The sequence below is a fragment of the Citrus clementina genome, unplaced genomic scaffold (genome assembly GCF_000493195.1).
Source record: "Citrus clementina cultivar Clemenules unplaced genomic scaffold, Citrus_clementina_v1.0 scaffold_8, whole genome shotgun sequence".
In the NCBI taxonomy this organism is placed as follows: Eukaryota; Viridiplantae; Streptophyta; class Magnoliopsida; order Sapindales; family Rutaceae; genus Citrus; species Citrus x clementina.
The window spans coordinates 200,650-219,056 of NW_006262022.1; the positions used below are offsets into that span (position 1 = coordinate 200,650).

At 37.0% G+C, this 18,407-nt stretch overlaps 3 protein-coding genes across 3 annotated transcripts; 2 read left to right on the forward strand and 1 right to left on the reverse strand.

Annotated features, from left to right (window-relative positions):
- Positions 1-6: 6 nt before the first annotated feature.
- LOC18035055 (alpha-1,3-mannosyl-glycoprotein 2-beta-N-acetylglucosaminyltransferase) lies at positions 7-4,734 on the reverse strand. The gene is made up of 19 exons (XM_006422357.2): positions 4,525-4,734; positions 4,386-4,436; positions 3,842-3,929; positions 3,484-3,546; positions 3,022-3,056; positions 2,851-2,927; positions 2,705-2,750; positions 2,509-2,571; positions 2,268-2,334; positions 2,123-2,191; positions 1,936-2,005; positions 1,771-1,832; positions 1,486-1,576; positions 1,280-1,373; positions 971-1,033; positions 834-872; positions 567-737; positions 324-450; positions 7-212 (listed from the first exon to the last, which is right to left on the reverse strand). The coding sequence occupies exons 1-18, from the start codon at positions 4,618-4,620 to the stop codon at positions 334-336; spliced, it is 1,362 nt and encodes a 453-aa protein (XP_006422420.1). The 5' UTR covers positions 4,621-4,734; the 3' UTR covers positions 7-212; positions 324-333.
- Positions 4,735-5,149: 415 nt separating this feature from the next.
- LOC18034188 (amino acid transporter AVT3B) lies at positions 5,150-6,846 on the forward strand. The gene has a single exon (XM_006422358.2). It carries the CDS (start codon positions 5,338-5,340, stop codon positions 6,616-6,618), a length of 1,281 nt encoding a protein of 426 aa, XP_006422421.1. The 5' UTR covers positions 5,150-5,337; the 3' UTR covers positions 6,619-6,846.
- Positions 6,847-9,202: 2,356 nt separating this feature from the next.
- LOC18035669 (protein EXORDIUM-like 5) lies at positions 9,203-10,716 on the forward strand. Its single transcript, XM_006422359.2, has one exon. The coding sequence runs from the start codon at positions 9,471-9,473 to the stop codon at positions 10,503-10,505; it is 1,035 nt and encodes a 344-aa protein (XP_006422422.1). The 5' UTR covers positions 9,203-9,470; the 3' UTR covers positions 10,506-10,716.
- Positions 10,717-18,407: the final 7,691 nt, after the last annotated feature.

Here is an 18,407-nt window from a genome sequence, read left to right on the forward strand (position 1 = left end):
TCGACAGCAGAAGTATGGTATCTTCTACTCTACAAGGTAAAAGTTCATATAGTGGACAGAAAATTTGGACCGCAACTAGCGCGCCAGCTCCTTTCGCTTAATTGTATTTGTTTAACATGTTAGCATGCCCTCCAGCTTCAGTAAACAATTCTTTGGCCAGAACCTCACTGATTAGCAAGAATGTATTTTCTCGTCCTATTCTCTTATTGTTACTGTTTGACAACAACATAAATATATACATAATCATCAGTTGTATTGAACTTTTTGAAAACAGAAGTGCAGAACAAAACAAAATAAAAAATCAATGGTGTCTAGATACCAACCTTTTCTATATCAACGATCTTTGATCCCAAGCTGCCTCAGAGAATCAGGACCAACAAGAAATATACGCCGAGGTGTTTGGTAACGGAAAACAACTACTCCTTTGTATGCTGTCCTTGGTATACCATCCTGCAAAATGAGGATTATTCAGGCATCAGCTTTAAAGATACCTAGACAAATTCAATCTCCAGATATGCAATATCTATGTGTGTCTACAAGTGCACAGGACAGAATAAGCGCATCACCTTCCATTCGTTAAAAATTCCGAATTGACGTGCGATGATTTCAAAGTGCGACTGGTCTTTGTATTCAATACGCACATCACCTTCTATATCATGTGCCTTAAGAACAACATTCTCTCCATGCACAGGTGTAGCTTTTTTCACAATTTCGGCAAAATACTTCTCATAATTGTCCTATAAGAATTAAAACACAATTTCTTGACCACAGAAGTGACAAAATGATGAAAGAAAATGGTTGCATTCGAGCCCACAACTTTAATAACATATTACCTTTATTAGATAACTCAAATCCCTTGATTTCCAATCAACCTTGCAAAAGAACCAGTAGAAAATTAATTTTAGCATTGCAAGAAATATGCAAAAACTTCAAAATAGACAGAACAATATAAGGAGAATTCGAAAGTTACAGGGACATCATTCAACTTGATTGGCGCCAGATATTGCTGGAAGAACTGCCCCAAACTAGAACCCTACAAAAAATAATAACAAAAATTACAATCAATATTGATGTGGAAATTCAGTGTTTAAAAACGGTGGTCTCAGAGAAAGCTTCATATATCCAATATCAAGGGTTAATGTGTGTGTGTGTGTCAAGTAATTAACTATAGAAACAGATAAGGGTTCATACCTCAAGAGTTGACAAAATAACACATAGGTCGTAATTTGAGCTGGTATCAAACAAGAAACATTTCGAAGAAATGGGTATAGATACATACATGCTCACCAAAGTTGTATGTTCTGCAGACTTCGGGGCGGATAAACTGTCGTCCTTTATGATTCTCTTTTAACCTCAACCAATCGTCCCAGTAAGTGAAGTTTTTCGTCAAGAAAAACGGGTAGAGCAGATCAATGGATGCATAATGAAGAGGGAATCAGATGTACCAAACTAAAAAAAAATAAACTAAAGTAACAGCAAGGATATGCCTTTGGCCACTTTGGTGAGAGCTCATCCCATGTAGTTCTAGTCAACATCCACCCAAGACCAGGGAAGAAATCTGAGCGGTAAAGTACATCTGTAGAGTACATACACAGATTTGAAACCACTTGCATGAGAAATAGCAGTCAAAGATGGAAACCAATCTGCAATGAACTTGAATTTTGTCCTACAGTGGTTTTTTATTATTATTATTATTAGTAGTAGTAGTAGTTAACTGAAAGTCCTAGAATGATTACTGTAAGGGAAGAAAAGTTAAAATAAAAAACTTACAAGGATCATGAACAAACTGCTTTTGTCCATTGTCATTCCATGAGGAAACAGCCATGATAGACCTACCATGGGTTATTTAAACGTGAGCTTAAGAAATAAAAACTCATTGATTGCAGGAGCTTTAGCAAAATTAACATATACAATCTTGATTTCACTTAAACATACTTATCCTTGTCAAGAAGATCTGCGGCAGCTTCAAAATAATCAAAAAAATCAGGGGCAATTTCCATATCATCTGTCTTCAAGAAACAACTTTTTAATCAGAATATACATTTTTTGGGCAGAGCACAAGCAAACAAGAAAGAATAAGAAAGAAACTTTTAGATGATTTAATGAAGCAAGGCAATTTCACCTTCTAGTATGATAACCCGGCTGAAGTTGTGCTTGTAAAATAGATTGTCCAATGCCCATTTGTAATGACCTAAGGAAAGATAACATTTCAGTGAAGAAATTTATACAAGCTATTATACAAGTAGAAGAGTTGGAGCAATCCTCACGAGCAATTTTGTAGTAAGCTGTCAATTCTCCAGGATTATCAACATGCACTGGTTCAAAATCCAGGTGCTGTAATGAACCGAAGTTAGTATTCAGCAAACCTTAGATTGGGTATGATGGTTTATCAATAGTTAAGGCTTAATAACAGCATGACATACAGTCACAGACCATGGTGACAAAAAGGGACAAAAACATGCCCCTGAAATAAGACATACTCATTCAAGTGTATGTTAAAAAAGTTACCTGCATATATGTTAGCTTATCATAACTCAAAGCCTTACTCTTAACTTGTGGGTTGGACCCATCCTAAAGAATTCAAACATATGTATCAGTCTCGTCACTCGAGTTGCAGATAAAAAATAAAATAGATCCTCCAATCATGCCCATAAGAAAACCCAAATTTTCATTGTAGTGGAAAGATGCCAATAAATATAAGTACCTGGGATACGAAAAGCGGATACTTTGAAGCAACTGAGCCTTGATATCTGTAAAAATGTAGAATAGGCAAAGCAATCAGCTGATGATACATACTATTTTGTCAATGATTTTTTTTTTTTTTTTAAAAACCTAAATGTAAGAACATACTTGAATACAGAATTTATTGTCCTCTCCAAATAATTAGCACGGTTGCATGCCATAATCACAACGGCTGCCACTGGCACCTAATCAGTTAAGCAGAAAGCAAGGTGAAAATGATTAGAAGTGATTATTTCTACAAGGAAAAAAAGACTCTGAATTGCCTCATTTAATGCAAACCTGAACTTTGTCAACCAGTCTTTCTAGACCTCTCCCTACAACATTAAGCAGAAGAGAAAGAGTAAGTGCCTTTCAACCATCCATTTTGAACATGAAAAGCACGAGGCGACGTGCCTAAAAATATGATCAGAAATGAAATATGATCTTCTTCTACTAATTCATCTGGATTAACAAAGCTCTTTCTACTTATAATCATGTAATTCCTGGTGACCTAATCCATCCAACAGCATAGCACTAGCATAAACACCAAAATATGGTTGAAAAATGTCAAACATTAACTTAGTAAATTATATGAACAAGAATACATGTGTGACTTAAGAGCATAAATATGTTACAAGGGTTAGTCAACTGTCATCTAAAACCCAAATAGTAAAAGAGCAATAATTATCATGCATTACGTTCTTAAGAAAGAAATACTAAGAACTAGGTAGAAAAAAGAGACTATCATTGATAAGAGCATACTTTCGAGATCTTTAACAAGAGCCTTCAGTTGTCCACATTCTTCATCTCGGCGTTTCTTTTCATCTGAAACAAGAGAAAAATCATAGTGTTGATTGAATGTAAAGCTTCTGTGGGTTTGTCCCAGCAAACAGAATATAATAATTCAATTGACCTACTGAGTGGATACCCTATTACATTTCCAAATAGTCTACTCTACAGCGTCATGAACTACTAATATTTGCAATAATAGAAAACAACGCACCATTTGTCAGGTTCAACTAAAAAATAAGCATTAACGGATGAATCATCAACAAAAAGCAGCACATCAATAAATTGAATTGCAAAAGTCAAACACATTAGGGGCGGGAAGGAAACAAACCTTCTAGGGCCACAATCCTGCCTTGTTGCATACTTATTTGATCAATTAGTAATCGCATTTGATTTGTGCAATGGTTCTCTGCTTCAACCTATCAAAAAAAATACACATTTTGGTTTTGGATGCATTAAACATTTGCTCTGCAGTGTTCAGCAATATGCATCAGATATTAACTAAATGAATTCCAAATAAATGGGGAGAGAAGGAAAAAGCAATCTCGACAGTTGGATAACGCTTCACTGAATGATGAATAATTTTTAACAAAGCCGGCGACTTGAACACAGGTAGATCAAATATATATACTCTACTCAAGAATTTTATTAAGTGACATGATTACCAGCCCATTAGTTATCATCAACATTTAACAGCTCATAAGCAGCTTCCTAAAAAGAATAAACAATTCAAAAATAAGTAATGTCATGTTCTCACTTGGCTAATCTAAATATAATTAATCATTATTAATTGATTCCAATAGTCAAGTAAAAGAGAAAACTTGCGAAAATAAAAACAGAAACAGAAATGAAATGCTACTCGACAAAGTACTTACAGCCGCAGCAACGCGATCGGCATACTCTGATTGTGTAGCGAAAAGTCGCATCTGAGGTAGTAAATAAAAAGAAACTTTATTTTTCAAGAATCAGAATACTAAAACGAAATTATGGAAACGATCGATGAACGAGAAGCACCTGGATGAAGATGAAAGCAACGGCAGCAGCTAATAGAAGCCACCGAATATCGCATATCGGGATCGCCATTTTTCTGTTTCTGTTTTCTGGTAACATTTTTCGAAGGAGATTTGTTTTTGTATTAAGTAATTACTAATTAGACAAGTTATTGAATTGAAGTCAATTTTGAGGGGAATCGGCTATCTTTCTTTCTGAATTTTGTATTTCTTTCTTTTTTGTTTTTTGCTCAGTCCACACTGTTACAGTCTTCAACTCTAACCAATTGTTTTTTTTTTTTTAATTTTTTATTTTAAACAAAAAAAAAAAAAAAACTGATTTTTCGTTTTGACTTTTATTTTTGGAATTCTGGACAACTCATTAATTGACTTGACCACTACATTTACAGTAATATTATCTTTTTCTTCCCGTTGAAACGTCGTCGTTTTTATGCAGAAATTACAATAATAATTTTATCCTTCACTAGAAAACTTTGTTGTTGATATTTAAAAAAAAAAAAATGTTTTAAAAAATTGGATAAAAATATTTTATTTGAATTCAAAAATAATAAATTTCGAAGTTTAAAATTTCCTAAACCACAAGCATGCATGTATTATTAATGTATTTATTCAATAACAGTTAAAGAGTAGCCAGTTGGGAGACCCTCGCTGGCTCCCTCCCTGATAATAGCATCTCGGCTCTCGTCTTCCTCCTTCGATAACTCTAATCACTCGCAAAATCGCACCATTGTTTTGTTAATTCCTTAATCATTAGCGACAAAACAAACGAATAATAAATAAGAAAACAAAACACATCAAAACTCCAATCAAAATTCAAATGGGAAGTTTCAAGAAACATGAAGCGGGCTCTTCAACGAAGGATCTCAAAAAGCCGCAGCAGCCTCTGCCAAGAGAAGACACTCCGCTCATTGGCAAGCCGGCGCCTTTATCGTCGCAAACCAAAACTTTCGCCAACGTTTTCATTGCCATTGTTGGCGCTGGCGTTTTGGGCCTCCCCTATGCCTTTAAACGCACCGGATGGCTCATGGGTTCCCTCATGATCATCTCTGTCTCCGCATTAACTTTCCATTGCATGATGCTCTTAGTCCACACCCGTCGGAAGCTCGAGTCTTCCGAACATGGCTTCACAAAAATTAACTCCTTTGGTGATCTGGGGTTTGTTGTTTGCGGTTCTATTGGTAGAGGCATTGTTGACGTTTTGATTATTCTTTCTCAAGCGGGCTTTTGTATTAGTTATTTGATGTTTATTGCTAATACTTTGGTTTATTTTTTCCGCACATCTACCATTTTGGGAATGTCAGCCAAGGGTTTTTATATATGGAGTTGTTTGCCGTTTCAATTAGGGCTGAATTCAATAGCGACGTTAACCCATTTGGCTCCTTTGAGTATCTTTGCTGATGTTGTTGATTTAGCTGCAACGGCTGTGGTCATGGTTGATGAAGTAGTAATTTCTTTGAAACAAATGCCTGAAGTGGCGGCTTTTGGCAATTTATCTGTGTTTTTTTATGGCATTGGCGTTGCTGTTTACGCATTTGAAGGAATTGGTATGGTGTTGCCATTAGAAGCAGAAATGGAAAAGAAGGAAAAGTTTGGTGGGATCTTGGGCTTGAGTGTCACTTTTATTGCTTTAATGTACGTGGGGTTTGGGGTATTGGGTTATTTTGCTTTCGGTAGTGAAACCAAAGACATTATCACTGCTAATTTAGGGGCTGGCTTTGTTAGTGTTTTGGTTCAATTGGGTCTCTGCATCAATCTTTTTTTCACATTTCCTTTGATGATGCATCCGGTTTATGAGATCGTTGAGCGACGGTTCAAGGGTGGGGAGTATTGCTTGTGGTTGCGATGGTTGTTGGTTTTTCTTGTGAGTTTGGTTGCTATGTCAGTGCCAAATTTTGCCGATTTCTTGTCTCTGGTTGGGAGCAGTGTGTGTTGTGGATTGGGATTCGTTTTGCCTGCCTTGTTTCACTTGCTGGTGTTTAAGGAAGAGATGGGGTGGAAAGGTTGGTTTTTGGATGTCGGGATTGTGGTAGTTGGAGTTGTGTTTGGAGTTTCTGGAACTTGGTACGCGCTCATGGAAATTTTATCAGTGAAGAAGTGATTTATCAATCTGTTTTGCTGTAGTAGTGTTAAAAGGAAGGAAGATATGTTGAGCAACCTGACTTATTTTGCATGTGGGGGCATGTGGTATTGTATATTGTTCCTGGGAGTTTCAGAAACTTGGTAGGTAATGATATTGGAGACCATTTTCTGTGAAGGTATAGTGTTGAATTGAGCATCAACCATGAATTGGTTTCTGCATTTGTATATCAGCGATCTTTCATCATCATTGGGTTATTTGATTTCATCACCTTACGATCAATCATAAGGTTGATAAGAAGGGATGCAGAGTTGAATAAAAGTAACAAATATTTATATAGCAGCTAACTTTGTCATACACTGCATATTATTTTATTTAATTTTTCTCTATGATTTCAAAAGATATAAGATTAAACTAGAACCATTTGTTATTTGAAATTAAAAGTACACTATGTGGTCCAATAACATCTGTCCCTGCTTCCTTTTTATGTGCATTTATTCTATCTACGAGCATGAATCTCGATAAGAAGATGGCGACGACCACATGTGCATTACAGAAGAGATGCTGATACAGCTTCTGCACAATGTAGCATGAGGATAAAACTTATGTTGATGATCCATTGCGTATAAATTCATAGCACAAGGCTTGTTGATACAACACATGTTCCTCTTCTCTTTACCTAAAAGTTGAAATGCAACTGCCTTTTATTAAATAAAACTTGAATTGGACCATGTATGTTGGACGGTGGTACAGACTACATGCAAGAACATTAGAACCCCACATCGAAAGTTGAGAGGCAAGGCAGGGGAAGAGTAAAAGAAAAGTACACAAAAGGCAGAAAAAGCAAAGACCAATTCACAGTTCCAACTGTTTTTTTTTTTTTTTTCATTTTTGCAGCAATTTAATTAATGAAGAAAAACAATGATTAGTTATCATTTAGATGAAATATAGATGTTCTGCCAAGTATGATCATAAAACTTCATTGGTGAGGTTATTTAGCCTACTGCCTATGATATGAACAACTCTGCCTTAACAGACTAAAGAGTTGCCAAGTTGTTTCTAATGATCAATCGTAATCTTCTAATGGGGCACTGTTATTTCTCCTACAAACAACCAATAGGCCTCTTAGGCCCATGTCCAACTTTAACATGTCACTTGAAAGAGATATATAAATTTAAAGGTTAGAGATATTTTTGGCAGGATCTGGCTGGCTAATTGGAAAGGTAACAACATAAATTGAGAAATTGACGGGACACATACACAGCTCATGCAAGTCAACCTCAAGAGACCCATTCAATTCTTAATTCATCCAATCACAATGTGACACATTGGCACCACGCTGTCCCTCCTCGGATGTTCACCTTGTCCCCCGTGGCACCATTTTGCCAGTCATCAGGAAAGTGATAGCAGGCATTATGATGAAGATAGGTTAAGAAAGAAGAGCAAAGAAGGGGAGAACAAAAATAGTGATGGGTTCAGCCTTCTGCGCATGTTGGTCATATATATTGTTAAATTTTTCAAATACTATTTGATCATATCCGTGGGGACAAATAAAAAATTAAATAAATGGGGGTAGGGAAATCAATCTAATGAACATTACTGGTTAGCAATAAAGTCAGCTTCAAATTCAATATTCCGATTACTCCCCCACTCAATCCAAATGGTGGGATAAGAGCTCAATAGTAGATAGTACAAAAGCTTAATAGGTTAAGTTAGTGGGTAATAGTGTAATAATAATAATTTTAAGTTTTGACATTTTTTTTTTCTTTAAATTTAAGATAAAGAGCTCGTACATGATAACATGAACCAAGAAGACAATGAAATTAAAGATATTAATGTTTATTAAGACAATTTTAAATTTTTTATTACACGTGATAGCCGTTTGTTAAACTTTTCAAACTATGAATAATATAGGACTCACACTTGATTTTGATGGGTTGAAAATGAAAATATAATTGATTGAATTTACCAATAAAGAAGGATTTTACATTACCCAACACTAGATTTAGGAATTGGGTCAAACAAATTGTCAGATCTGAGCATCAATTAATTCTCAAAAAGTCAGCCGTGCCTAAAATATCTACGAAAAAAAGGCTGGATAGAATTGAATAGAATGAAGGGTGATGATTGATGAGCAATGATTCGCGACAATGTTTCCAGCTCAACTGAACGAAATTCATCTTTCACATTAGTTTTTAGCTCCCCCAAAGTAATTGTCACAGAAAGTAAAATCTTTCGCGGACTTCTACTAGTTCCGCAAAATTTTCATTTTATATGTGTTGAGTGTATATACGTGTAGAGGAGCAAATCAAGCTGGCACTTTGACAATGGCCAGACAATTGAACTTCGAACCCTTTTAAGTTTAGGGTCCCGATGCGTTACGTTTAATGTTTAACGTATATTTATATACAGCAATAATTTTTGTGGTGGAATCCACAACTGTTGCTGTGTGTAACGTATGTTAAACACATTTTTGTGGTGGAATCCACAACTGTTGCTGTGTGTAACGTATGTTATGTTAAACGTAACTAGCACTTGCCTTTAAGTTTAATTTAACTGTTAAAGAAAAGAAAAAGGAAAAAAAGGGTGTAAGTTAATAATTATTATTGTGTCAAATTGAAGGTTGAAAGTTGAAACCCCCCCATGGACATGGCCATGGTGATGGGGATGGCGATGGCATGAACTAAAGTGGATTCCGAAATTTCCAAGAACAAAAAAAAAGAATTGGAGCTATAGCAAGCTAGCTGTCTCCAGCCCATTTCCCTCCCGTCTTTCAAAAAAAGCCTTTATAAAGAAACCCTCCCACTGGCTCTCTCTTCAGTCTTCACCAATCACCACCACCACCACCAGAGCAGTCAGTAGTCCAAAGCACCATGACACCTCCAGCGCTCCATTTTCTCATATTTGCTGCATTGCTGCTGCTTTCAAAAACAAGAGCAGCAGCAGATTCCTCACAAACAGAATACACACTCACAAACCCAAAGCTCCCGCCGCCAAACACACTCTCCACCTCAAAGAAATACGAGGGCTCTTCAGATTTGGTGAACCTGAGGTACCACATGGGTCCCGTACTCTCTTCTTCCCCCATTAACATTTACCTCGTCTGGTACGGCCGTTGGCCCAACTACCAAAAGCTCCTCATCAAGGACTTCATCCTCTCCATCTCCCCCGCCGCCGCCGCCGCCAAACCCTCCGTCTCCGACTGGTGGCGCACCGTCTCCCTCTACACCGACCAGACCGGCGCCAACGTCTCCAGGACCGTCCTCATCGCCGGCGAGCACTCCGACCACCTCTACTCCCACGGCAAGTCGCTCACCCGCCTGTCCGTCCAGCAAGTCATCGGCACCGCCGTCGAGTCCGCGCCTTTCCCGGTCGACCACAAGAACGGGATCTTCTTGATCCTCACGGCGGACGACGTCACGATGCAGGACTACTGCCGCGCCGTCTGCGGGTTCCACTACTTCACCTTCCCCTCCATGGTGGGATACACGATGCCCTACGCCTGGATTGGGAACTCAGCCAAGCAGTGCCCGGAGGTCTGCTCGTACCCGTTTGCGGTTCCCGGGTACATGGCCGGCGGGGGACCGGCCGCGCTGAAGCCGCCGAACGGGGACGTGGGTGTTGATGGGATGATCAGTGTGATAGCCCACGAGCTCGCGGAGCTGTCGACGAATCCGCTGGTGAATGCGTGGTACGCCGGGGAGGACCCGACGGCGCCGACGGAGATCGGGGACTTGTGTGAAGGGTTGTACGGGACCGGCGGCGGAGGAGGGTATATTGGTCAAGTGATGAGGGATAACAAAGGAAGGACCTTTAACATGAACGGGAGGAGAGGCAGGAGGTTTATGGTTCAGTGGGTTTGGAGTCCCGTTCTGAAAGCTTGTGCCGGCCCTAATGCACTTGATTGATTATTTATTTCCCAGATCTCAAAACAAGAAAATAATTCAATAGCTTGATTGAATTGTGAGTCTTGAATTTGGTTGGAGGTGGAGGTGGTCAGTGATGGGAGTTTCTTTTTTCTTTTCTTTTTTTCTTTTTCAATGGTTAAGTTATATAATATATAGATTTGTAAAGAGATCTTGATTTAATAGTGTTTAATTATATATATGTTCAAGTTGATTTTGGTGAAGTAATCTCATCGATCAAGCAACAATTAAAGATTCATTCAATTTGTCGCAGTTGTTGTTTGTGGCCAAAACACAAGTTCAAACAGGCGCGGATGAGACACTCCCAAATCAGGAATTCGAACCTTTAAAATAAAAAAAAAAGTCCATATAATTGCCGCAAATGTTAATTAATATTAATGAATGCTGGGCGTCATCAACTGAAAGCTGTATATGGAAATGGAAAAAAGCAACTTTCCTAAGAGTTGGATTGATAATGACCAAAGTGGTCTTAAGTGAAACTTAATGATGTTCGTTATTTGAATGGTCTTCTTCGCTGGTTCTGTAAAGTGTTTTATGTAAGATCTAAGCATTTCTGTTGAAGTTAGGAGTGGAGAGGTCCGAGAGGAGGACCCAAATGCAAATGGGGTCAGAATGTCTATTTACAACACATACTGATGACCCATGGGCAGATTGAAAATTATACATATTATATACTTCCTTAAATGAGTACAAAAAGTGACATACGCGAATGAGCTGATTATCTAAGTATTAGAGAAGACATTTGATGTGAAGCCTGATCTGCTGCTCTGCGATCACACGAAGCCAAAGTCAAATAATGCACAAAAAGGTCGCCATTAATAGCAATTCCCTTTCCATCTTCATGATAATCATAGTGGTAATAACAACGCTTGTTTGTTTCTTCACATTTGTTTTCCCTACTTTTTTCTGGTAGAGACTCTTGGGCTTGGCTCTTTCTTTTCTTTTCAATTGTTTGAAAGGCATTTAAGCATATGATATGAATTGAAATATGATGATGGAATAAGGGTAAAAACGTATGCTTGTCCTTAGTGGGGATGGTGGAGACTTGAGAATTTGAGATGATGAGAGGTCCGGTCACTCAAAAAAAAACTTTAATTCAGCAATTGTGATTCACAGCTAATATGGGGACCCAGAAGGTACCACATTAGGTAACAGGTATTATTATTCTTACAAGTGACTTTTTGTCAATGTGAACCTGCAGCAGCTCTCGTCTCATCTTTCATGCTAATGCCATGCCACTTTTTTTTTTAAGAGTGTGGTGGCCTAGTCCCGTTGGCTGAAAATGACAAGTGTTTATGTTGCCGTGAAGCTCCAATCTTTTTTGCATGCATGCTTGTGCTAACAGTAATGAATAACAAGAACAGAAACAGCTCTTTTTAGTTTATTTCTATTGGTAAATTGATGATCGACTACTTAAAAAACAGTGTTTCTTGTAGTAGTAGTAGTAGTTGTTTACAGGGAATGGGCGACGAGCGTTACTCTAAAATCTAAATCCAATTTGATGTCAAAGTCAACTTAATTAGCTTGTCAAATTAATTAGTAGTCGTATCTGGAGTGATAAACTTATTACCCTCCAATGAGATCTGGGAGTTTGAAGATAAAATATCATCCATGTGCCATATTATCCTTCTATTGGTTATATTAATTTAGATTTTGACACAAGTCTTAAATGGGCCCAAAACATCAGTCAGAATAAATTTAAAAAAATAAAAAATCAAAATATTAGAGTCTGATATTGGTGGGACCGCACCGCTCATTCCTATTCCAGTCTAACTTCTTACAAAATGCCTCTCATTTTTCTAATTTCCGGTTAAAAAGCCTCTCATTTGTTTGTTAGGAATCAAAATTTGGAAGGTTAGAGGGAGCGAAAAAAAAAAAAAACGGTGCATATTTGTGGGAAGAAAACAGGTTTCTTGGTGATCCCATAACATTTTATGGTGCCTCATGAATCATGCTTGATTGCATTTTGGTGAATTGAAGAGGGAAAGAAAAAGTAGAACGGAAAGGAGTTTATATCAATAACACGATGAATTCTGGCAAACTGTTGATTTGAATCCACCCACATGCCCTCTAAAAATGTGTCACAATCTCTGAGTTGGAGGAGATCCACATGCAATATTACCCTTCAGAACAAGTAACCGAACCCCACGATTCACAATTAATTTGAGCTTTGCTGTTTGCAAGGATAATGATAAGTGCGTAAGATTTTTGCAATCTTACGAGTCAAGATTCACCGTAAACCAAATTGATAGTATCATAACATAACCCTACTGAAATGGATTTGCATGCATGCAATCCAAGAGAAAGCATGATCCGTGTTGTTGGCATTGGTCTAAAGTGATCGGTGTACGTGTGATAATCAAACAAGAATGTTTTTCCCAGCTGAAGCTGATGAGAATATATATATATATATATGAAGATAAGCCAAAATATCATCTGTGGGGGTGGGGCTAAATGAAGAACCAAAGCAACATGTGGCCACGATAATAGTTACAAGTTTTAAAATGTCGGTTTGGTTTTTCTCTATTGTTTTCCCTCTCTGTATACGGAAGCTAATAAGAAGATGACAATTTTCTTTTTTCATTTTGCCCCGAGTAAATCAAGTAAAGAAAGATCGTATGTACTATGAAAATCTTGGAATAATAACTGTAAATATGTCGTATACGTGCAAGTGCATGCAAAATACCGTATCACTGTCTGTCTCCATCATCACCTTACTTTCTTTTGTAGGCCGGCCACGAGTTTTGATGCCATCACCAAAATCTGCCAATATTTTAAGGCTAGTTCTGGTTAAATCGATTGGTTGGTTTGTTTTGAAAATACCCTCCTAATCAATTTTTTTTTTGGTAACCAGTATTGAAAATTAGCCTAATTAGAACTTTAATTCATTTACGTTTTGGCCGTCCAAACTTGGCAGCTAGTATGCCATGACCGGCCCCTTAATAATTAAGTTTGATATGACTTAATGCTGAATCAAAACCGACACATATAATAAAATATATTTTTTTGGTTGTAAATCATCCGGTGTCTTGTGATCGTATTGGGTTTCGATTAATCTAAATTTAGGGTGTAGTCACAGTTAAGATTCTTTACCCCTCCAAAATAGTGTATTTAGTGAAGATCAAACCTAAAAATTCTTCCTACAAACTTAATATGCACTGTTAATTGAGCCACAACCATTTGATCTATAATAAAATATTTAAGTTAACAGGAAGGTTTCAAAGAGTTGCTTATAAACAGTAATATGATATTGTCGTCAGGTGACTAATAAATTCTTCCGGAAGAATCTAATTGAAGTGGTGAGCTCAGTCCCAGACTCCCAGTCCCATGTACGAAAAGGTATGATGAAACCACAGCGTTACCGCGTTTTTGACTCATGAAACTGAGGATGATGCATGTAAGAGACTAGAAACTACTATATGGTACGTTTAGATGAAATTTCTTCCAAGTTGCCCAATCAGATCTCATTGAACATGACTTGTGCTGCATGAACAGTTCATGCCACCTATCGGCCACATGTTAATCTATTAAAAACTCTGACACTTGTTTAATTAAGACGTGGATATATAAACACACAGACAGGCATACATATATAAATACAAAGCTTCGCCTCTAGCGGCACATATATATATATATAATTCCATTGAAATTGCAATCAATACTATCCAAGTAGCTAGAAGAAGATATGGCTGATGTAAGAGGAAGCGCCGTCGCTTGCAGTGATCGGTGTGGCTGCCCCACACCTTGCCCCGGCGGCACCACTTGCAGGTAATTAATTAAATTTTGCCAATTAATTAGTAATATACATGCGCATACCTGTTCGAATAATTAGTTATGATAATAGGTGTGCAAGCAAAGGCGGGAGTACTGAGATGGAGCACAAGAGATGCTCGTGTGGGGAGCACTGTGGCTGCAATCCCTGCACATGCACTAAAACTGATGTTGCTGAAACTGGCAAGGCCTTTTGCAAGTGCGGCACTGCCTGTGCTTGCCCCACTTGCAATTCCGCTGCTTGAAGTATTCATACGCTTGCTTAAGTTAGCACAGTGATCTTGTATCTATAAATATATTGGCCATTGTGTGTGTGTGTGTGTTTGTATGTCTAGATAAATAAATTAATTAAATTGAGCTGTATGTGAAATTTATTATATTTATCGTCCAAGTTGAAGTTGTAATGCAAGGTAAATTACTAACCATTACTTTTGTTGTGGAAAATAAACGTGGGTGGCAGCAAGAGAAATCAAAGCACAAATCAAGTTTGTATGAGGCAATATACGGCTGCTTGGTTCACTAAAATAAAGGGCGACTAACGCATAAATTAATTTTGAAGTTCAACTGATTTCATTGACTTAAAAAGCAGTGAATTGGATTATAAGATACAATAACAATTGGCAATTGCATTGCCATCTAATTTTATTAACCTAATTACCTAAACTTAATTATAAGAAACAAATTGGCAATTGAACTTACAATTTTGGTAGGAATTAATTACAGAACCGATCGAGTGCTGCTGGTTTTATGGGTAAATCAAAAATTTTATGCAGTGCCTCTAAAATACAGGTATCATGGATGTTATGACAGGTATGTTTTTTTGTCTTGAAGAATTACACAGGTATTTGTTGGTTCTATTGGAAAATTATCATATATTTATTGGTTTCATTGCCTTGTATTCTAAAATTCTTGGGTTGCGTTGTCTCTGACATTCGATGTATTCTAAAATTCTTCGTCAATCGTCATGTAGCTGCTACGTTTCGGTCTATGTGTCAGTTGGATGATGCGCCGCTTATTTAGAGGAGAAAAAAATGCCGAACACGGTCGTATACGGGACTCTGATATTTATCAACTTTGTTCCTATATATACACACAGACACAAGCACACGCGTACACAATTTCCAAGTGGCCGTTTTCCCAACCAATTAATTACGAGAGAGACCGAAGTTAAATGGCGGATGTGTTGAGGGGCGGCGGAGTCCAATGCAATGAAAAGTGTGGCTGTCCCGGCGGCCTTGCATGCAAGTCAGTGCCGACACTGCGTATCCATCGACATTAATTATCTTCTTTAATTTCCTTCGAATTTTAATTTATTTGTTGGCTGTAATATTAAGATTAATGATAAATATATATAATAGTTTTCTGGTCGGATCATAAAATGCGGTAAATGTTTGGGAAAATTTTAAAACCGCGGGATTTTAAAGATTTAAAACTTAAAACGTTTAAACCGCACATTTTATGCGTATTTCCGAACGCTCCCGCACTTTAAAATTTCCAATTGAAACATTTCTCCCTATATATATAAAAAGTAGGTAGGTACGCGATTATTATTAATTAATAACATATACATATATGTTGAAATGGAGCAGGTGCTCAAGCAAAACGGCGAGCGAGTATGACCACAAGAAGTGCTCTTGTGGGGAACATCGCAGGCAGCTGCAACCCCTGCTCCTGTGTCAAGGCTCAATCCTCTGGAGCATACAAGCCCTTCCGTAGGCTCCACTTGCACTGCATGATGCATGCAAGAGCAATTAATCATTACGAGACAAGATACATGCACGGTTGCCTTGCCTAGCTAGTTTATATATGTATAATAGTGTATAATCAATTTAGTAAAGCTTGAGTTCTAGTTATTAATTCGCTATAACCAATCAGTCTAGTCTATACATGCTTCGGCCAACTTTATTGCAGCCAGCTAATATAAGTATACACGTGTGTATGTATGTACTTGTACGGTGCAATTAGAGAAATAATAATTAGACCGGGTCTCAGTCCATCTGCTTGTATGGTCTTTGTTTTTGGTTCAAAGTGAATCATACTCGGTAGTAAAATGGGTACTCAAAACTCTTAATCAAGGTATGTTCTATATATATAATAACTGTCATTTCTTTAAACGTTTATGCATAGTTTATGCGTACGGTATCGGATTCAACTCTCAAAGTTCCAAGCATCCACCATTTATCAGATACACCAATTGGCGTCAGTGAGTAGTTTTGAGGAGCATGAATTTGGCAAGGATGTTCTTCTGGAGATGTGTTTTTCGCAGATGAGAGAGGGTAGGTTTTGCACTAGTTAGAGGTAGGTTTGGTTCGGATTGGAAAAAAAAATGAAGCAGAGTATGTAACTGCTACAGAAGTTGTAAAAAAAGCACTTTCTTTCAAAGGATTTATGACAGAATTAGGGTTGAATCAGAAGTCAGTACCAATCTACTGAGATAGCTCAAGTGCAATTCACTTGTGCAAGAACCCGACACATCAAGAGAAGACCAAGCATATAGATATAAGACAATATTTTGCCAGAAATGAAGTGCCAAAAGGTACTGTGAAGATGGTTAAAATACACACTGATGAGAACCTTGCAGATGCCCTCACTAAGGTAGTTCTTGTAGCTAAGTTCAGACCTTATCTAGACATAGCTTAAAGAGTCAGATTGAGGAAAATGTTTGATTCAAGATGGAGAATTGTGAAAACAGCTTGTGAATCAAGCCTGGGCTTCTTTTGGACTTGGGATTTTTTTTTTTTTTTTTCCTGAAAAGGGACTTGGAATTGTTTTAAGTATTCACATGTTTGTCATATGTTTATAATAGAAAACTAAGTGGTTAAAAACGACATATTCTTTGTATGTTTTGAATCAATACTTATGTAACTCACGTGTGAGGCATGTGCTGAAGCTTAAGCAAATTTCTTAAATCTGTTATGCTACGTGTCGAGTTTTTGTGCAATCTAGGAACTGTTATGTTACTGATGCTGATTATATTAGTTGGTTTCTCAGTCAATTAGAGAGATCATTTTAGAGCGTTGTGTTGAGAATTAGGAGAGAGAGAGAAAGTTCTTGCATGTTTTTTGATATTTCTTGTACAAAGCTTTGTAAAATTCTCCATTGATTCATCAATAAAACTCATTTAATAGTTTCTTCTGTGGATGTAGGTTGAGTATTTTTGTTCAACTAAACCACATTAAAATCATAAGTGTTTTTTTTATTGTTTTTATCTCGATCTTTTTTATTGTTTATTGAGTAAATTTTGTCAGTCAATTGAGTTGTGAGTTCACAGGACAATCTTGTGATTGTGCAATTTGATTAGATTTGATTAACAGATCTTGGGCAGTGGTTAATCTTGTGAAGTTGAAAAGAAAATTGATTACTACAATATCCGATTGGATATAATGTCAATTCCGAATCTGATCCGAATTCATATCAATTCTATCTGAATCTGATCTGATGTCCACCACTAGTTAGGATGCGTTTGAAATTGAGATTAGACAACTATAACTTAAAAGTTATAGAATTAAAATATTTAATAAATACTAACTGTTGCAGTTTAGAAGTTATGTTGATATAATTTTTCATTTATATTATACAAAATTTATTATATCTTTAATAATATTATTATTTAAATTTTATATTTATTATAAATTATTAACTTTTATTTCATAATTATATTTTTTCACAATAATTATAATTTAAAAAAATACAAAACCTTAATTCTAAACGGGAGTACGCACCCCATTTTTATCTCTTAAACTTAATGCAGTGTCTTTATCTCTTTTAGGCTATCGAAAACTCGCTCTCTCTTTTCCGTTGATTCCTTCCGTATCTTGCATCTCCATTTGATTACGAGTACGTGTTCAACCTATGGGTACTGCACACGTGGGATAATAGAATTTGATTATATAAATAACAAATCTGGACACCGTTCTTCTTTCCGCACAAAAAATCATGCAAAATGCAGTCAAATGTGTCACTGTGTACACGTGTTTGCATTGCATCCTACGCGTCACCTGTTAATGATGCCACCTTTTACATGCGTACACTATTGCTGCTATTCTACGTCGGTGCCACGTCCGGTTCAATTACAAGACTCCGGAACATGATACAAAGAACACAACAAATTGT